We start from the raw sequence: 16640 nt of genomic DNA, 5'->3' as shown, positions 1-16640 counted from the left end.
ATTCTTTTTTTGTTTTCATATTGCGTTCATTCATCATTTCATTGATTTCATATTTCATTCATTCTGTTCTGTCAAGTCATACTGTCAAGTGTCGAGTCCAACCTAAAAAATAAATTTTATTATTTTATATTGATATTGAAGATATACTTAATGAACATATTACTTAAGTTTAACGTTTAAATGTAGTGTTAGTGTAACTGACGGTTTAATACGGAGTTTTAAACTGAAATCATCAAGATGGAAGTGGATGAAAATGACACTGTTATCGGTGAGAATGGCGACGTGTTTGTCCACCGCTTGAAGGAGTTATCCGAGGAAGAGAAAACCAGGTTAGACGCTCAAAATAACAGACTTATTCCCGAAGCTAAAGCCGCCAAACTTGAGCGCGAAGCCAAACGCCACTGGGATATTTTCTACAAAAGAAACGAGACCAAATTCTTCAAAGACCGTCACTGGACCACGCGTGAATTTCAAGAGCTGATAAACTTCGATGCCGACCAGCGCATCGTGTACCTAGAACTAGGATGCGGCGTCGGCAACATGGTATTTCCGCTAGTCCAAGAAGGGTTTACCAACTTTTATTTCTACGCGTGTGATTTTTCGCCGCGTGCAGTCGAGTTTGTCAAAGCCAACAAGCTCTACGATGAGAGTAGGATGAAGGCTTTTTGCGCCGACGTGACGAGCGAGGATATATTTGAACACGTGGCGGAGAACAGCGTGGATTTGGCTAGTCTTATATTCGTGTTGTCGGCCATTCAGCCGGCGGCTTGGCCTCTGGCTGCTCGGACCGCCTTCCGCGCGCTGAAGCCAGGCGGGATCCTGCTGTTCAGAGACTACGGTCGCTACGACATGGCCCAGCTCAGGTTTAAGCCGGGACACAAAATTGCTGACAATTATTACATGAGGCAAGATGGCACAAGGTGAGGACCACATGTTTGTTTCTAACCTATAAAATATTTCTAGCCTAGTCCTGTTATGGCTTGAAACTAAGTTAATTAGATGCACACACAGTTGACACAGTAGCAAACTATTCTGTTTCATGCTTTCTGTGTCTTCTCAGTCATCATTGACAAATAAATATGTAAGTGCCCCTATGCTGTAATTACAAATAAATCTTCTGATAAGTTTGTTACACCATTGTGTCCCTTGCTTAATCCTTACACAATTACTTACTCATAATTATTTTATTTGCAGAAGCTACTACTTCAGTGAGGATGAACTCGCTAAACTTTTTGTGGATGCGGGCTTTGAGATACTCATGAACACATATGTGCAGCGCCGCACTGTCAACTTCAAAGAAGGCATTGATGTCCCAAGGATCTTTGTGCAAGGGAAATACAGAAAACCCACTTTGGATGGTAAGGATGGTAAGGCATTTATTTATGGTACCCTGTATTATGTTGATTGATTTTGAAATGATGAAAAATGCTAACCATTGATTACTGTGATTTGCATGTATATTAGCTCTATCTGACAAATGCAACTTTACAATTTTGAAGTATCATTCTGTGTCTTAGTTGATATTCTATTTATTTCTTTGCAGGGTAAACTATAGGCGGGATTTATGACATCAAAAGGAATAATTACTGATGGTAAGATTTTATAATTATTATCTTCGATATTAAGCAATCTGAAACGACATAAATATTGAATTTTAAAAACAACTTCAATTAAAAAATTGCCTAATTAAAGTAATTTTATGATGAAAATGCTAACCATTGAATTACCGTGATTTGCATGTATATTAGCTCTATCTGAACATCTTGAATATTTATTATATACATTTCAGATTTCAAATAGGTTACAGCTGTTAAAATTCATGTTTCTTTTGCAGAAACAAGATTAACTGTATGGCAGTAGCTGACACTCAAAATGATTCCTGATGAACTGTTTGGAAACAGGTGAGGAAATTTGCATAATATAATGCTCTAGAGAACCTAGCACAAACAATTATTGACTTTGGATTGGATCATGGGTTTCAATATTTATTAATTCCATCCATACATTTGCTTACTGGGAGTTCTATTGACATCTTCCTTAGTCTATCCACACTAATACAACCATCTCAATTTTGAACAGGCCAAGTCTTAATTGTTTGTCCTACGCACACCAATTATTATTTTGGTTCTGTTTTAGTAAATGTTATGATGATAGCGCAGTGCAGCTGAGGACTAGTTCTACTCACAGCAAGATGGTTTATTTACGAGTAGGGATTTTTCAAAATTCTTTGCATATAATATATATGGTAACATTTCATTGGCATTTAACTTCTTTTTCTTATTATTGTAGCTTAGGGCCCTTGTTGTGAGGTCTGATGCACATGTTTCAATATGATCTGAACCACCATTTTAACAAATTAATTGGTGACCATAACTTTTATTAGGTCTTTGAAGATTTATTTAGGTTTTTTTTACTTGTTACAGATGATATCATACGACAAAAGAATGCTGCGACAACAGGTAAGGATTGTTTCATAAATAATTAATTTCATTTAATTAAATATTTTTTAATGATGAGACCATAGTTCATCTGAGGACTCTCTGATGTATACTTTTGCAATGTCTTTCGCTCCTATCTGATTTTTTTCAATTATAAGCATTACTCTTTCATTTGCAATATATTTTTTCTTACACAACTGTATTCTTTTTCAGAAGTGCTGTTTGATGCCCTTTACAAGGAGCTGATACGAAATTTGCTACATGTAAGTTTATTCATTGATGAATTTGTGATTTAAAGAAAATATAAGTAATTTCAAATGATGATTTCAGATAGGGACATCTGATTATAATGCTGTTAACATAACTATCCTCACTGATCCAATTTATTAAACAGTAGTTGCTATTTAAAGTAAAGAACATTTTCTTATGATATTTTTTCATACACAGGTCCTGTATGCCACTGTACAACTCACATACGCAAGCAAACACTGTTGGTAAGTCCTTTTTTGTGTAAAATTTTCATTATGTAATCAAAAAATAAGTTCTATTAAAATGATGATACAAGATAGGGACATCTGATCATGATGCTGTTAACATAACTATCCATACTGATTGATTTTATCTAATAAAATATATTTTTCGTCCGAGAACATACACTAATAGAACTCTATTTTACTTTCTAGGATATCCTATCTATGTAAAATGCCTGCCGTAATCCATCCAGGCTTCTATACAGCAGTCTCCAATATTGTGGTAAGTTATTTATTATTTATCATCATCATCAACCCACAACAGGACATAGGCCTCTCCCAATAAGCGCCACAACAGTCTTATGCTAAGTTGCAGAAAGGAACATAAAGCTACTATCGGCATTAAATCTATATGGGTAACTGGGTATGTCTCTGTCTGTCCGTAAACTGTGGAAGCATGGTAGCAATAGATTTATCGGCGACATTAGCTAAGGTTCCTTTGTGCAACAAAAATTTAGGCATTCCTGATTTTCTAGATACATTAACCTTTCCTATGCCGAACAGCCGCGCACACATGTAACTGCCGTCTGCCGGCGCTTTTTGACAGCAGAGAGCGCCCGCGCGGGAATCACATTTATATGAATATTTGGGTATTATTGTTTGGTACTCAATAATGTATCGATTGTAATTTATAGTCAGATAGCTAATGAACGTGTTACAATGAATTTTATTGGTTATAATTGTTTTATTTGATTTCTATAGGTCATTGATTACAGATTTTTACTTGAAACTGCACCCATCACATAAAAATACCTCTATTTCAATATAATTTTAGTTTCAATCCAGGTTTTTTTATATTTATTACTTGAAGAGATTATGTAGCTATCAACTGATATCAATAAAATATAAACTCTAGAGGAAATAGATTCATAATTTATACTTTGAAAACTGACTATAATTTGCTTTATTTCAAAAGACTCCATTTTCTGTACATATGCATGTGTGCGTGACAAGAGCTTGCTCCAGTGCGCCGTGTGCCAGATCTGTCCCAAATCAAGGGTGTTCACTTTTGATGAAATGAAAACAAGAATGATAATATTTTTATAATGTTTCGTATTTTAGCATACTAAATTATAAAAACTGAAACGTAAGTTACTTACTGAATCATATTTACTTATTTGTTAACCTACTTTCAACAAATATTATACTATAAATATATATACATATATTTATTTATATAAATAGGACAGGTGATCACCCTCTGAGAGTCATCTACACAACGATATCATTCTAAAGAGCCTAAACTTCACGTTCACTAGAGCAATGATCCTAAAAAATAAAACACGCTGTATAACAACGCAACGCACTTCGTGTACACACACGAGCGGCGGCCATTTTGTTTGCGTATGTGTGTGTGTGAATATTGGATGCACCTTGAAAAATATTGATTTTCTCTAATATTTTGGCTATTTATTGAATAAACCAATATAAATATGTATTATCAATAAAATTATCTTTATAAATGAAATAAATTATGTATTGATGTTTTTACATAACAGTCTAGAAAACAGTTTACAAAGTTACGCACCCTTCAGGCAATAATCCGGTACAATTTTAGATCGATAAAAACTCGATTTTTTGTATTTTTTTATAGTATTGATTTATCACTATACCTTCAAAATTGAATAAATAACAAGAAAACATAGTATTTCCTTACCTTTTGACGTTTTTTCCATACGAAATCACTATTTTATTACCAACAGTCGCGAGTACAAGGACTGTTCAAGGTACCAATATTTGAATTTCGCGCTCCTAGTAAACAAGTGAAGTTTTTGAATCAATGAATGTTGTCGATGGTTGTTTCATTCATATAGAATAAATTACAGGTGATTTCATACTCTATTTCATGGTAATTAATAACTAAAATCACAAAAATCGCGATGAAGTGCTCTTGGGACAGATCTGTCACTAGGCAGACAAGGGGGGTTGGGACAGATCTGGCACACGGCATTCTAGAGGTTAATCAATTAAATGATGACCAGACCTTCAGGTCTCCCTCAACAGAGCGAACCCAAACCACCATGTTGACCAACATACACGTCTGATTTCTATGAAAAAATAATCCTATGTTATTTATGAAGACATAGACTAAAAAGTGTATTTCTTACAGGTCCATGGTCCTAAAGACTGCCAGTGCCAGGGGACTGGAAAGACTTATAGGTAAGCATTTATTAATATTATTAACTGTTTTTAATAATTTATTTAAAATGATGAGAGCATAGTTCATCTGAGGACTCTCTGATGTATAACTTTTGCAATGTCTTTCGCTCCTATCTGATAATATATTTAAATTTTAATACGTAAATTTTCTCATACATAAATAAGTATTGACTATTTAAAATCTTTTACAGTGTAGGTGAGCTGAGATGATTTGAGCTGCTCCATCGGACTTTCATGCCTCCACCGATAAAAATTGTCCTGAACAAGCTCGACAAAAATCCATGAAAGTCATTATGTGACAGGACAGTATTTCATTCGCGGAAGCCGATGCTCGACTTCCTAAGAGCAAAAAATTATTTGCTGAAGAGCTCTTGGATGATACTGCAAACTGCAACTTATGTAAGTAAATTTCAGAAAATTTTGAAATAGTTTATTAATTTCATAAAATGATGACCAGACCTTCAGGTCTCCCTCAACAGAGCGAACCCAAACCACCATGTTGACCAACATACACGTCTGATTATAAAAAATATAATTAAAATTATTTATAATAAATAAAAATCAAAAGAACTGACTAATTTCTTTTCTACAGGTGTGCTTGCTGCATTACTTCAACCAAGACTCAAACTTGGCCTAAGTTCCTTAGGTTCTACGAGGTTTTAGCAACGGTAACCTCGGTCATGGCAAGGGCACCCCAACGAAGCCCAAGTAACCGTCAGCTGTCGCCGTAGCCGCATCGGCATGGCTCATGATCATCAAGAGGTATATATCCATCATATTTTTTTAAATCTCTATTTTGGTAATGCTATAAAAAAATCTATAAAATGATGAGACCATAGTTCATCTGAGGACTCTCTGATGTATACTTTTGCAATGTCTTTCGCTCCTATCTGATATTCTTTTATAAACTTATCAGTATACCAAGTACCTAGTTCAAAAATTTTAACGATTTTATTATTTTCAGATGTCAAAGCCAGAGTGCCATTGGATGGATGCAGAGATCATACTAGAGACGCTAGTCCAGTTCTTGGATTGTGATGTGAGTGTAAGCAATACCTTTCATATTATAAATAATGTTATTTCAAATACTAGTGATAGGCAGTTTAGACCTTGGGGATATGCACAAAGGTTCCATTCGAGAGAGCCAGGTGCAGGTATATAGAATATTATAGAATACTAGTGATTAAAATGATGACTCGACCTTCAGGTCTCCCTCAACAGAGCGAACCCAAACCACCATGTTGACCATCATAAACGTCTGATTCACAATAATATAAGCACAGAAATTAACTTTTCAATTAATTGTATTAATTCCATCTTAATTTTCACAGGTCACGTGAAACTCTCCAGTGAACAGCTCCAGGCGTAGCAGTACAAGTTCAGTTACAGTCATTTGAAGGTAATCTTTACGTCATATGCCAATCCAGAGATGCAATTCTGTGCATCTTGGCTACTGACCGTCGCGCGCGGTTGATGCCACAGCACTTTCATTGACATAAGCATGCAGTCGACCGTGCGCTGCTGTCGTAAGCCGCGATGCATGGAATAGTATCTAACTATTTCCACATCCATAGTTTTAATTAGAGCACTGATTAATAATTTAAAAAAAAACGATAGAATGATGACTCGACCTTCAGGTCTCCCTCAACAGAGCGAACCCAAACCACCATGTTGACCAACATACACGTCTGACACAGTCATAAATGTACTAATATTTTGTAGTGATACTTTGCCTATTAACAGCGTAATTTTTTCCTTCCAGATCAAGGAGTCGTAGGCGTGAGGATCGCATATAATGGTGTGAAATATGTTCAAGAAGTTAGGCTAGAAAAGGTTGGTATTATTACTGTTGTAACACTTTATTAAATAAGCTAGCTAGACGTGTAATGCCTCATCCAGACTCACGCAGAGAACACCCGAGACGAGATGTGATGAGTTTCTCGCCTTCTCGTTGTCTCGCTCGGGTGTTTTCCGATCGGTGTCGGTCTTTTAGCCCGAGACAAAGGTATTTCACGGGCAAGAAAGAGAATGCAATCACACTTTAAATCACTGCACCAAAGTCGACGTCCATGCCGGACGACGAGACAACAAGTGAGACCACACCGTGAGTGTGGATGCTCTGATGAACCACTCGACGAGACTTCTCGGCGTGAGTCTGGATTAGGCATAACGGTGTAACCCTTGCCTATAAAGAAAATATGTATATCTTAACCCTCTAATAGAGCAAAGTGCTTGAAGAATTTCCAATTGCCCCTATTTATTGTATTGCAACTTCATTTGAGAAATGGCGTATAAGTAGACCACTGTGAATTTAAATGTTTACAGTGGATGGACAAATTACGCGAAATTAAATAGTAAAATTATTTAAATGGTTTCAGTATTTTGCTGAAGACTTTGATTTTACTAGACATTTTTTTTAATTTAATTCTTTATTTCTTAAAATGATAAGAATATTATAAATTATAGATGAAATACTAACTTATCTTCTCTTATAATTTCAGGTACAGTCGGGCCATCGTCACACCATAAAATTTAAAGTGCTGATATACAGAAACATGGATGAACATACAGTTAAAAATAAAAAATATTCTTACCTTAAACATAACCTTTATAATTTTTCCCTTTGTTTGAAACATGCGTACTATATGGTACTATGTCGCCTCTGATAATGTTCTGTCATTTAGGTAGATGATGCTACGTGAGTTAGATGCTGCTCAACATTAGTTACAATGTACTAGTGATGTAACGAATGTGTGTTTTTGGACATTCGCGAATGCGAATATTCAGTTTGTGTTAAACCCTGTTGGCGCTATTTGTATGGTTTGGTGGCAGTCTCGTACTGAACGAGGTACGTTCTGTTCCAGGCTCATTCCGAATCAGACTAGCCGTCACTAGTCACAGTTTTTTTTTAAGTAGTTACACTTTCGTTAGCTCCGTAACTGTTACGACTCATTGCACTTAAATTAGACAATACCTCAAAATAGATAAACATTTCAAAAAAATATTCAATACGTAAAAACAAGTTAAATTGAAAAATAATATCATATGACAATTTTTTGTGCATTTCAGTTTAAAAAAATTGGAATTAAATATTTCAACATAGCATGCCCTTAAGTGAATAAAAATGCGGAGCGGAGAAGGCGTAGTGAAAGTCCTCTGTAGGCAGGAACGACGTGCCGAAACTGCCGAAAGGCCCGAAAGCGCGAAAGTAGCTTGTAGGCGTGGAGCGGCGTAGTGGCGGCCCGACGTTTAGCCAGCAAGCCACAAATTTTCATCACCCCCTAGGTATCTACACCCCCCGAAAATTAATTCAGAGGAGGGTGTAGATACCTAGGGGGTGATGAAAATTTGGTTATTTTTTTGATATCTCTAACGGTTTTCGAGTTATATGCCAATTAGTAAAATGTGCTTAATTTTATCGAGCATCATAGGCCAAGATATTGTTGGGTGACTTAGCCTGCTTAGATCATCGTTTACAGCATCTTACTGATGTAAAGCAACATCTAACTGATGTAAAGCAACAACTAACTGATGTAGAGCAGCATCTAACAAATGTAGAGCAGAATATAACTAATGTAGAGCAGCATTTAACTAATCTAGAGCAGCATCTAACTGGTGTAGAGCAGAACCTGAATAATAAATAACTAACTAATGTAGACCAGCGTGGTTAGAGCGGCCGCACGCACTGGTATGATTTATTCGCGTACAAATTTACGCCCGCTGGCTTTGTGGAGTAAGAGCTAAACAAAAATGTATTTATTTGTAGTCTGACAAAGGTTTTGAGCTTCCAGCTTGGACCTAAATCGCCACAAACACAGTTCTTAGAGATGTGTTCCCCGTAAGCTCAGCTCACACTATGCACCCGGAAATCCCTGTGGGAATGACTTGTCTCCCAGGCGCGGATCCAGACCTCAAAATAGGTGATGGGCAAGTCCAAAAAACTGATTTTGCCTCGCCTTGAGGCACTGATAGCTGTTTTTTTGGGGTTCCGCTCATCTGGCATAATCTTTATTGACCAAAACTCATTTCGCATAACTCGTATGGTCTAAACATTTTTGTCCGAACCATCACTTTGCCAAGACTTATGTGGCATAAGGCTCGTTTCGTCTAAAACTCTTTCGGCACAATCTTTAAACACCTAAGTTTCGTTTGCTCAAATTTATGTTCGTCTATACCTATGTATAATCTTGTTTCTCGTAATTTTATCTTAATAAATAATATATTAAGTATGTAGTAAATGTACAAATTGTGGTATTTTTCTCCTACATCCCGAAAATTACAATATTGTATGATCAAAAAATCGAAAGTTAACGACCAATATAATTATTACAAACCCCATGAGATCGAAACCTAAAAATAGGTGCGACGACGAGCAAAGCGAGGAGGAGCGTGTTAGGTGCACATGTTCATCAAAACCAAAGCGGAGCGCAGCGAAGCGGAGCGGAGCGTTTTCCAAACAGCGGAAACAATACAAGGCACCAGTTTGCGCTATGTAGGGAGACGCTCCGTCAAAGTTAAAGCCAAACGAATATAATTACTTTGCATAAACCTAATAAACCTATGCCATAGCATTATTAGGCTATTCAAGATTTGGCCATACCATTATTAGGCTAAACAATGTTATGCGAAATAACTTTTTACTAAACGAGATTTATGCCATACGATTTTCGGCGTAACGAGACTTTGACCAAACGTTACTATGCAATACGAGATTAGGCAAATAAATCTTATGCCAAAAAAGGTAGAACCGTTTTTTTGTTGTTGTTTTAGTGATGATAGTAAGATGCGCACAGTGCGTGTTTTTCAAATACTTAATTCTAAACTGTAAAACATACCTACATAAGTTTTTGAAAATTTTTAGAGAAAAAACTCTGTGTTTAAGCAAAAATTACAATACAATGTAAACAACTAGACCAAATTCGCATTTAAATGTGGCTGCAGGCGCGGATCCACCCATATGGGCAAGGTGGGCATGCCCATCACCTAAATGGCTTGCCATATCAAACCACGGGATTTTATAATTTAGATATTTTATCAAATGGCTTTTTTATAGTTATGATGAGATGATTTCTAGTGTTTTTTTTCCTAAGTGACGATTTCCTGGAATAGCATTTTCTGTCATGTCTTCAAGAGTCTGTGTTACAGCTTACGGCCAAAGTCACTATTTACGTATGGGCACAACGAGACTAGTTTGATCTCGATTAGTCAATATTTTTTGGCAAAACGCCCATAATTTCAGTTTTTTTATATTTCCCCAATTTTGACCCCCTGGAGTGCATTTGTGGAAAAAACAATAACAACATTATAAATTTGTTGTAGGTAATTAATGTGTTAATTTGTTGGGGTATTAACAATTTATAAGTAGGATCCTTCAAATAATTACAATTCAAAATTTAGCGGCCCTTTTTTTTAAATGATCGCGTGTTGAGATATGGCTGAAAAAACAGAATTAAAATAAACTTTTTCCTATCTAAAAATAATGTTAGCCATAAGTAGCAGGAATGAAATTTTGCACGTTTTACGTATACTATCTGAAGGATCCCAAAAAATATAAGTATTTAAAAAAAACGGTCAAGAGCGTGTCGGACACGCGCATGAAAGGGTTACGTAGCCCTAAAATCCATAGATTACCATTTAGTTAGGGCAACTGCACGTCATAATTAAGTTGGTCAACTATGTATGATACAGAGTCCGCTATAGTTTTCGTTGAAAGTACTTACTAGGAGGTTAGAATACGACTGTATACAGCACATTTTTTTCAGAATTATTGTAATAGTATTTCAAAAGTTAAAGGCCCCCCCTTCGCTCTAATTTTCACTTTGTATTAATATATCTCGAGACTGGGGGGGTTCGATCCACATGGTATCAAGGCATTTTTTGTTGTATTTAAAGAAACCTATTTAACGATACCCTACATTATGGGGTAAGTCTTTTTTTATCTAAGTAATTATCTTTTCGCTGTATGGGAAGGGCAGGAAAAAATATAATTTTTCGATAATTTTAAAAAGTAATTTTTGTATTATCAATATACCTACATCTCTCGACCAATTTTCATGACAATCGGTGCAGAAACGGCGGAGAACGGACAGACCTGACGAAACTATAAGGACTCCTACTCGACTACGGAACCCTAAAAATTATATAGTAAACATGTCTTAAATTTGTAACTAGTCTTAATTCCTGATTGCTTCGCTTCGTCTAAAAAAGTTTTCTCTTGGGAATTCCGCAATAAAAGTAGCCTTAAGTTCAGGATGTTAGTTTATCTACTTCGGTTTTCTCGTAGAAGATTTACACACATCCATCCAAAGTTATACATATTAAGTTTTGCCTTCTGTAGGTATTTGGGTAAAAATTATCGAAATCTGAAGGTTTTATCAAAAAAATGCCTTTCTTTTAAATATGTAGGTGTAGGTATCTTCAAAACTATTTTCCCTATAAACACAGCCACATTTAAATGCGAATTTGGTCTAGTTGTTTACATTGTATTGTCATTTTTGCTTAAACACAGAGTTTTTTCTCTAAAAATTTTCAAAAACTTATGTAGGTATGTTTTACAGTTTAGAATTAAGTATTTGAAAAACACGCACTGTGCGCATCTTACTATCATCACTAAAACAACAACAAAAAAACAGCTATCAGTGCCTCAAGGCGAGGCAAAATCAGTTTTTTGGACTTGCCCATCAGCTATTTTGAGGTCTGGATCCGCGCCTGTGTCTCCTCAATGTTGTTTACTCCTTTTGTTGATCCTATCTCTTAAGGTGCCGACACATTATCGGACGCGGCTGTCAGCCGCGACTGATAAGTGTGCACGGTCTTTCAGGACGGTTCATCGATAGCTCTCGGACGTCAGAAAGCTGAAGGTCAGCCCAAGGTTACGTGCGCAACTTACGTCCGATAGTTTGAACAGCGTAGTGTACATGCCATACATATTACCCAGATACCTTTAAGTCACGGCTAACAGCCGCGTTCGTCAGCCGCGTCCGATAATGTATCGGCACCTTAACCTATCCTATTGTTCTGGGTTTGAAAAAAAAACTGTTACATTGACTTATAGAACAAACTGTCATTATCAAGTGTCACTGTCAAAAGTTTTTATTTCCAAACTCCATTTAGTTCGGCATATTGCTGCTATTGATTTAATTCTTGGTCTAATAAATTAAGTGTAATCAAATAAAACTACAAATATGGGTATTGATATCGTTGGAATTGCTTACGCAGCAACCGTAGCAGCCGGTGGCATTATGGGTTATGCCAAAGCAGGTTAGATTTTTATCTTCAAAATATTAGAAATAACTTTAATTTTATTTTCCTTTTTTATAAAATTCAATGGTGAGGCAGCATGACCTAACAACTTTCGCCCCTGTGCAACCTTACCATTTCATATTTACTTATAAATTTACATAGGCCTATGACTTTACATAATAATGACTTACTTAAATTGTTCCAAGAATCAGAATAATACCCAGTCATCATGATAAGATTGACATGGCATGTGAAAAGTACTCCATCATATTTATTTACCGGTATTTATAAGATTATATGTATAGGTATATACTTACATTTCAATTACCTTCTAAGCCAAATTCATAAATTAAATTTCTTGAAATTCTAGATCTAGATTCTAGTTTTAGTTGGGGGTTCCGCTCATCTGGCATAATCTTTATTGACCAAAACTCATTTCGCATAACTCGTATGGTCTAAACATTTTTGTCCGAACCATCACTTTGCCAAGACTTATGTGGCATAAGGCTCGTTTCGTCTAAAACTCTTTCGGCACAATCTTTAAACACCTAAGTTTCGTTTGCTCAAATTTATGTTCGTCTATACCTATGTATAATCTTGTTTCTCCTAATGTTATCTTAATAAATAATATATTAAGTATGTAGTAAATGTACAAATTGTGGTATTTTTCTCCTACATCCCGAAAATCACGATTTGTATGATCAAAAAATCGAAAGTTAACGACCAATATAATTATCACAAACCCCATGAGATCGAAACCTAAAAATAGGTGCGACGACGAGCAAAGCGAGGAGGAGCGTGTTAGGTGCACATGTTCATCAAAACCAAAGCGGATCGCAGCGAAGCGGAGCGGAGCGTTTTCCAAACAGCGGAAACAATACAAGGCACCAGTTTGCGCTATGTAGGGAGACGCTCCGTCAAAGTTAAAGCCAAACGAATATTATTACTTTGTATAAACCTATGCCATAGCATTATTAGGCTATTCAAGATTTGGCCATACCATTATTAGGCTAAACAATGTTATGCGAAATAACTTTTTACTAAACGAGATTTATGCCATACGATTTTCGGCGTAACGAGACTTTGACCAAACGTTACTATGCAATACGAAATTAGGCAAAAAAATCTTATGCCAAAAAAGGTAGAACCTTTAGTTGGATGTCATGTTGATGGTGTGTATCCAAAATACCAATATTAACCAATTTTCTTATACATCCATCCAAGATAACCCACCAAGCCAAACTACTTCTTATGTTGCCTTTTCACAAAAGCCATGTGCATTTGTCAATGTGCTGGCCGAGTCATGTTTTTTTATTTAAATATTATTCTTCTGTTGCAGGATCTATACCATCTTTGGGGGCTGGACTCATCTTTGGTTCAATTCTTGGTAAGTTTATTTTAGACATCATAGAACATTATGGAATATTTGCAATAAACCTATTGGTTTAAATTGCATTATTATATTACATATTGCAAAGTTATTACTTTTGCATATCATATTAACCTCCTCTAGCAGATTTACAGAAAGAATATATGTAGATCCTGGACATGGACTAAACACCTAACTAACAACCAGACTACCTGACCAACCTCTAGAATTAGCTTCTTAAACTTTTACAGCTTAGTGTTTGTCAGATTTTAAGGTATTCATGTGGTTAACATGATAAAATTCTGTGTTTTTTAAGTTCTTTAAAAGAGAAAATAAGTAGAAGTATTATATTTTTCAGGTATTGGAGCTTACCAAATCAGTCGGGACCCTTCAAACTATGCATTGATGTTGGGAACCACCACCACCCTTGGAGGCATTATGGGCTACAGGTAATATTTGACTAGGTACCTATTTATTAACTGTGATGACTGTAAATGGTCACAAATTACTATTGACAGGGTGCCACACATTACGTATGTATGTGCATAGGTACAATTTGGTCCAAAGAACTTAAATATTTATTTATTCTTCATTGCACAATATACAAAAGTAATTATGTACAACCAGGTGGACTTAATGCTAAAAGCATCTTCTACCAGTCAACCTGCAGGAGGTACAGGCAGTAAAGAACTTGATTGTTCCTGAAGTTGGCTGCAATTACATTTTGGAGTAAAGTAACCAACTGTCAATCTGTGAAAGAATGAATAGGCAATTTGTTAGTTTGACAAGGTACAACTGCCAACTATGTAATTACCAAGTTGTTTGAACAAGGTACAGCTGCAATACACTTGACTTTTATACACCCCCCCCTTTTTAAAAAAATAGAATAAGTATGTATGGTACTTATTAATTGTAAAGTTAAAATAATATTTGTTAATTTCAGGTTCTACAACAGCAAGAAGTTTATGCCTGCCGGTCTCATTTTCGTCCTCTCTGTTGGTATGTTGGCCAAACTTATCGTCAAGAATGTTGGGGCCAAGTCGCCAATGTCGGTCAAATCCGGTTAGATTGATTTATATTGTTTTTATATACTTACTTGTATTAGAATGAACAATATTTTGTGTATAAAAAGTCCGCAGATAAAGAAACAATAATAAAATGGCGGCCATTATGAAAGAAGTATTGACGCATGAGTCATATTGTTCCTTTATTTGTGTGGCTTATAGTAGATGCATTTACGTGAAATCCCACTTGTAACATTGTAGGTATATTTGTGTATTTTGAATCATTCATCATTTGTTATTTAATAGATACTTAAACCTGTATGTTTTTGATATTTATATTGAATTCAATGGCATTCGAAACATTTTACTACAGTGTAAAGTATTTTAGTCGTAATAGTATTTTTTATTATAGTTTATTTTAAATATCAACATAGATATTAATTTAAGGTTTTTGGTTTTAGGACAAGAACAGTTCGACTAACATTTAAGATAAAATGAGTTTATTATAATATTATGTACATTTAATTTGTTTTATACATAGTTAAACCCTATTTCTTTTTTAAATGGTGTTGGTCCAGGGGTATTAAATATGTTTTATTTAAATAAAACACAACTGAAACGGTTTTCAATACTTTTCTATTCTCATTTTTCTTAAGTTAAGGCAATTCGGGGAAGTACAGAATTATAGTAGAAAAGCTCATTGTTCGTGAATAAATAAATACATGAAATTAAAATGGGCAAGTTTCACCGGTAAATAATTGCCGAAAAATATTTTTTTTTAAATTAAGCTATTGGTAACTTTACAATTAAAGAACTAGAGTGTGACATAAATAATTTTAGCATTAAAAACAGACTTAATTGTTACAAAGTAATCGAATTAAAAAACCCCAATTACGAGTGCAAATAAAAATTAAGACGTACATTTTTGAGAAAAAAATCTCGTTTAGAAATATGCGATCCTGTCGCGACCTCTGTAAAATACATTTGTGTATATAAAAAAACTTATACATGTCATTTACAATAATTCTTAAACAATACTATTTATATAAAAGGCACTTTGTGGCAGTTTCTTTTACGTAAACTTAGGACGTAACTGTAACAACCGTTTACAAACAAAAGTAATCTAAAAAGAGTATTTCTAAAAATATATCCAAAATACCAACCGAAGTTTGAATCACAAGGAGTTCATATAAGATCTGTTTGTTCGTCAAATATCTATATTTATATAAAAATTAAAATATTCTAGTGTACTTAGCGTCCATTAACAATAACACAATCATCACATTAAAATATCACTCGCAGATTTGTGTGTCGGACATTTTCAATAATGTTCGTCGCGACACTTTTCTTTTTAATTCACACACATTATGTCTACGTCGCGGTTTCCTTGTCAATTTAACTACATTTTAAACTGGTTGCAATATACGATTTTATTACTTGTTATACCTAACTACTGTAACTATTAAAGTAGCATTTTTATACGATCTACAGCAACAAATTTACGATATCTGTCGATACTTGAATATAATAAAGGCATGGTAAAGTAAGATTTTGTAGATTTTCAGTAATGTACAGTTTTAAAGAAAACAATAGATGGCAAGGCCCTTTTTGCCTAAAATAATTCTTCCAAATTTGAATTCTGCCGCTTATTTTTTGAACAATATGAAATGTCAAAAATCAAACTGGCAGCTGAGAGAATATTTACGAAAAAAAAAACACTTTCTGCCAGTGTCATGTGAAGAGACAAGGAACCCGCGAGCGTAAGTCATTCATATACATCGTCGCACTCATGTCGTAGTAACGGCTGGTCGGCTGGCGCCGCCAACTGTGCAGTCTTCTGTGCTTCGCCCGCGTGCACGCTAACCTAATGGCGGCTGTGGAAATAACAAATTGAGTT

General features: G+C 35.2%; 3 protein-coding genes and 3 non-coding genes across 9 annotated transcripts in view; 5 read left to right on the top strand and 1 right to left on the bottom strand.

The window, feature by feature from the left end:
• Positions 1–62: 62 nt before the first annotated feature.
• Positions 63–7744, top strand: LOC105384644 (tRNA N(3)-methylcytidine methyltransferase METTL6). Of its 2 annotated transcripts, XM_048628174.1 has the most exons (15): positions 63–920; positions 1195–1358; positions 1544–1592; positions 1835–1901; positions 2424–2459; positions 2652–2701; positions 2886–2932; positions 3122–3191; positions 5079–5128; positions 5320–5527; positions 5721–5890; positions 6093–6167; positions 6460–6527; positions 6891–6961; positions 7630–7744. In XM_048628174.1, exons 1-3 carry the CDS (start codon positions 238–240, stop codon positions 1546–1548), a joined length of 852 nt encoding a protein of 283 aa, XP_048484131.1. In that variant the 5' UTR covers positions 63–237; the 3' UTR covers positions 1549–1592; positions 1835–1901; positions 2424–2459; positions 2652–2701; positions 2886–2932; positions 3122–3191; positions 5079–5128; positions 5320–5527; positions 5721–5890; positions 6093–6167; positions 6460–6527; positions 6891–6961; positions 7630–7744. The 2 variants fall into 2 exon arrangements, with proteins under 2 accessions (XP_048484131.1, XP_048484132.1); XM_048628175.1 differs by lacking the exons at positions 6891–6961; positions 7630–7744 and having other exon boundaries at positions 6093–6173; positions 6460–6471.
• Positions 2506–2587, top strand: LOC119691754. Its single transcript, XR_005254002.2, has one exon. It is a non-coding gene; the product is annotated as a small nucleolar RNA snR60/Z15/Z230/Z193/J17 (small nucleolar RNA).
• On the top strand, positions 5165–5254 carry LOC119691752. The gene has a single exon (XR_005254000.2). It is a non-coding gene; the product is annotated as a small nucleolar RNA snR60/Z15/Z230/Z193/J17 (small nucleolar RNA).
• LOC119691753 lies at positions 5943–6030 on the top strand. The gene has a single exon (XR_005254001.2). It is a non-coding gene; the product is annotated as a small nucleolar RNA snR60/Z15/Z230/Z193/J17 (small nucleolar RNA).
• A 4477-nt stretch (positions 7745–12221) lies between the features above and the next one.
• LOC105384642 (transmembrane protein 14C) lies at positions 12222–16618 on the top strand. Its single transcript, XM_048628182.1, has 4 exons — positions 12222–12388; positions 13710–13757; positions 14098–14188; positions 14683–16618. The coding sequence occupies exons 1-4, from the start codon at positions 12313–12315 to the stop codon at positions 14804–14806; spliced, it is 339 nt and encodes a 112-aa protein (XP_048484139.1). The 5' UTR covers positions 12222–12312; the 3' UTR covers positions 14807–16618.
• The window catches only part of LOC105384643 (A disintegrin and metalloproteinase with thrombospondin motifs 1), a 110525-nt gene continuing 109249 nt past the window's right edge, over positions 15365–16640 (bottom strand). For all 3 annotated transcript variants that reach the window (XM_048628163.1, XM_048628162.1, XM_048628164.1), the window contains one exon: positions 15365–16617. Coding sequence is in view for 1 of the 3 variants with exons in the window: in XM_048628164.1 (XP_048484121.1) it covers positions 16608–16617 (10 nt within the window). In the remaining 2 variants the exon portion in view is untranslated. The remainder of the gene's footprint in view (positions 16618–16640) is intronic.

This window comes from Plutella xylostella, chromosome 20 (assembly GCF_932276165.1).
Source record: "Plutella xylostella chromosome 20, ilPluXylo3.1, whole genome shotgun sequence".
Lineage (NCBI taxonomy): Eukaryota > Metazoa > Arthropoda > Insecta > Lepidoptera > Plutellidae > Plutella > Plutella xylostella.
This window is presented reverse-complemented; position numbering and strand designations above follow the sequence as displayed.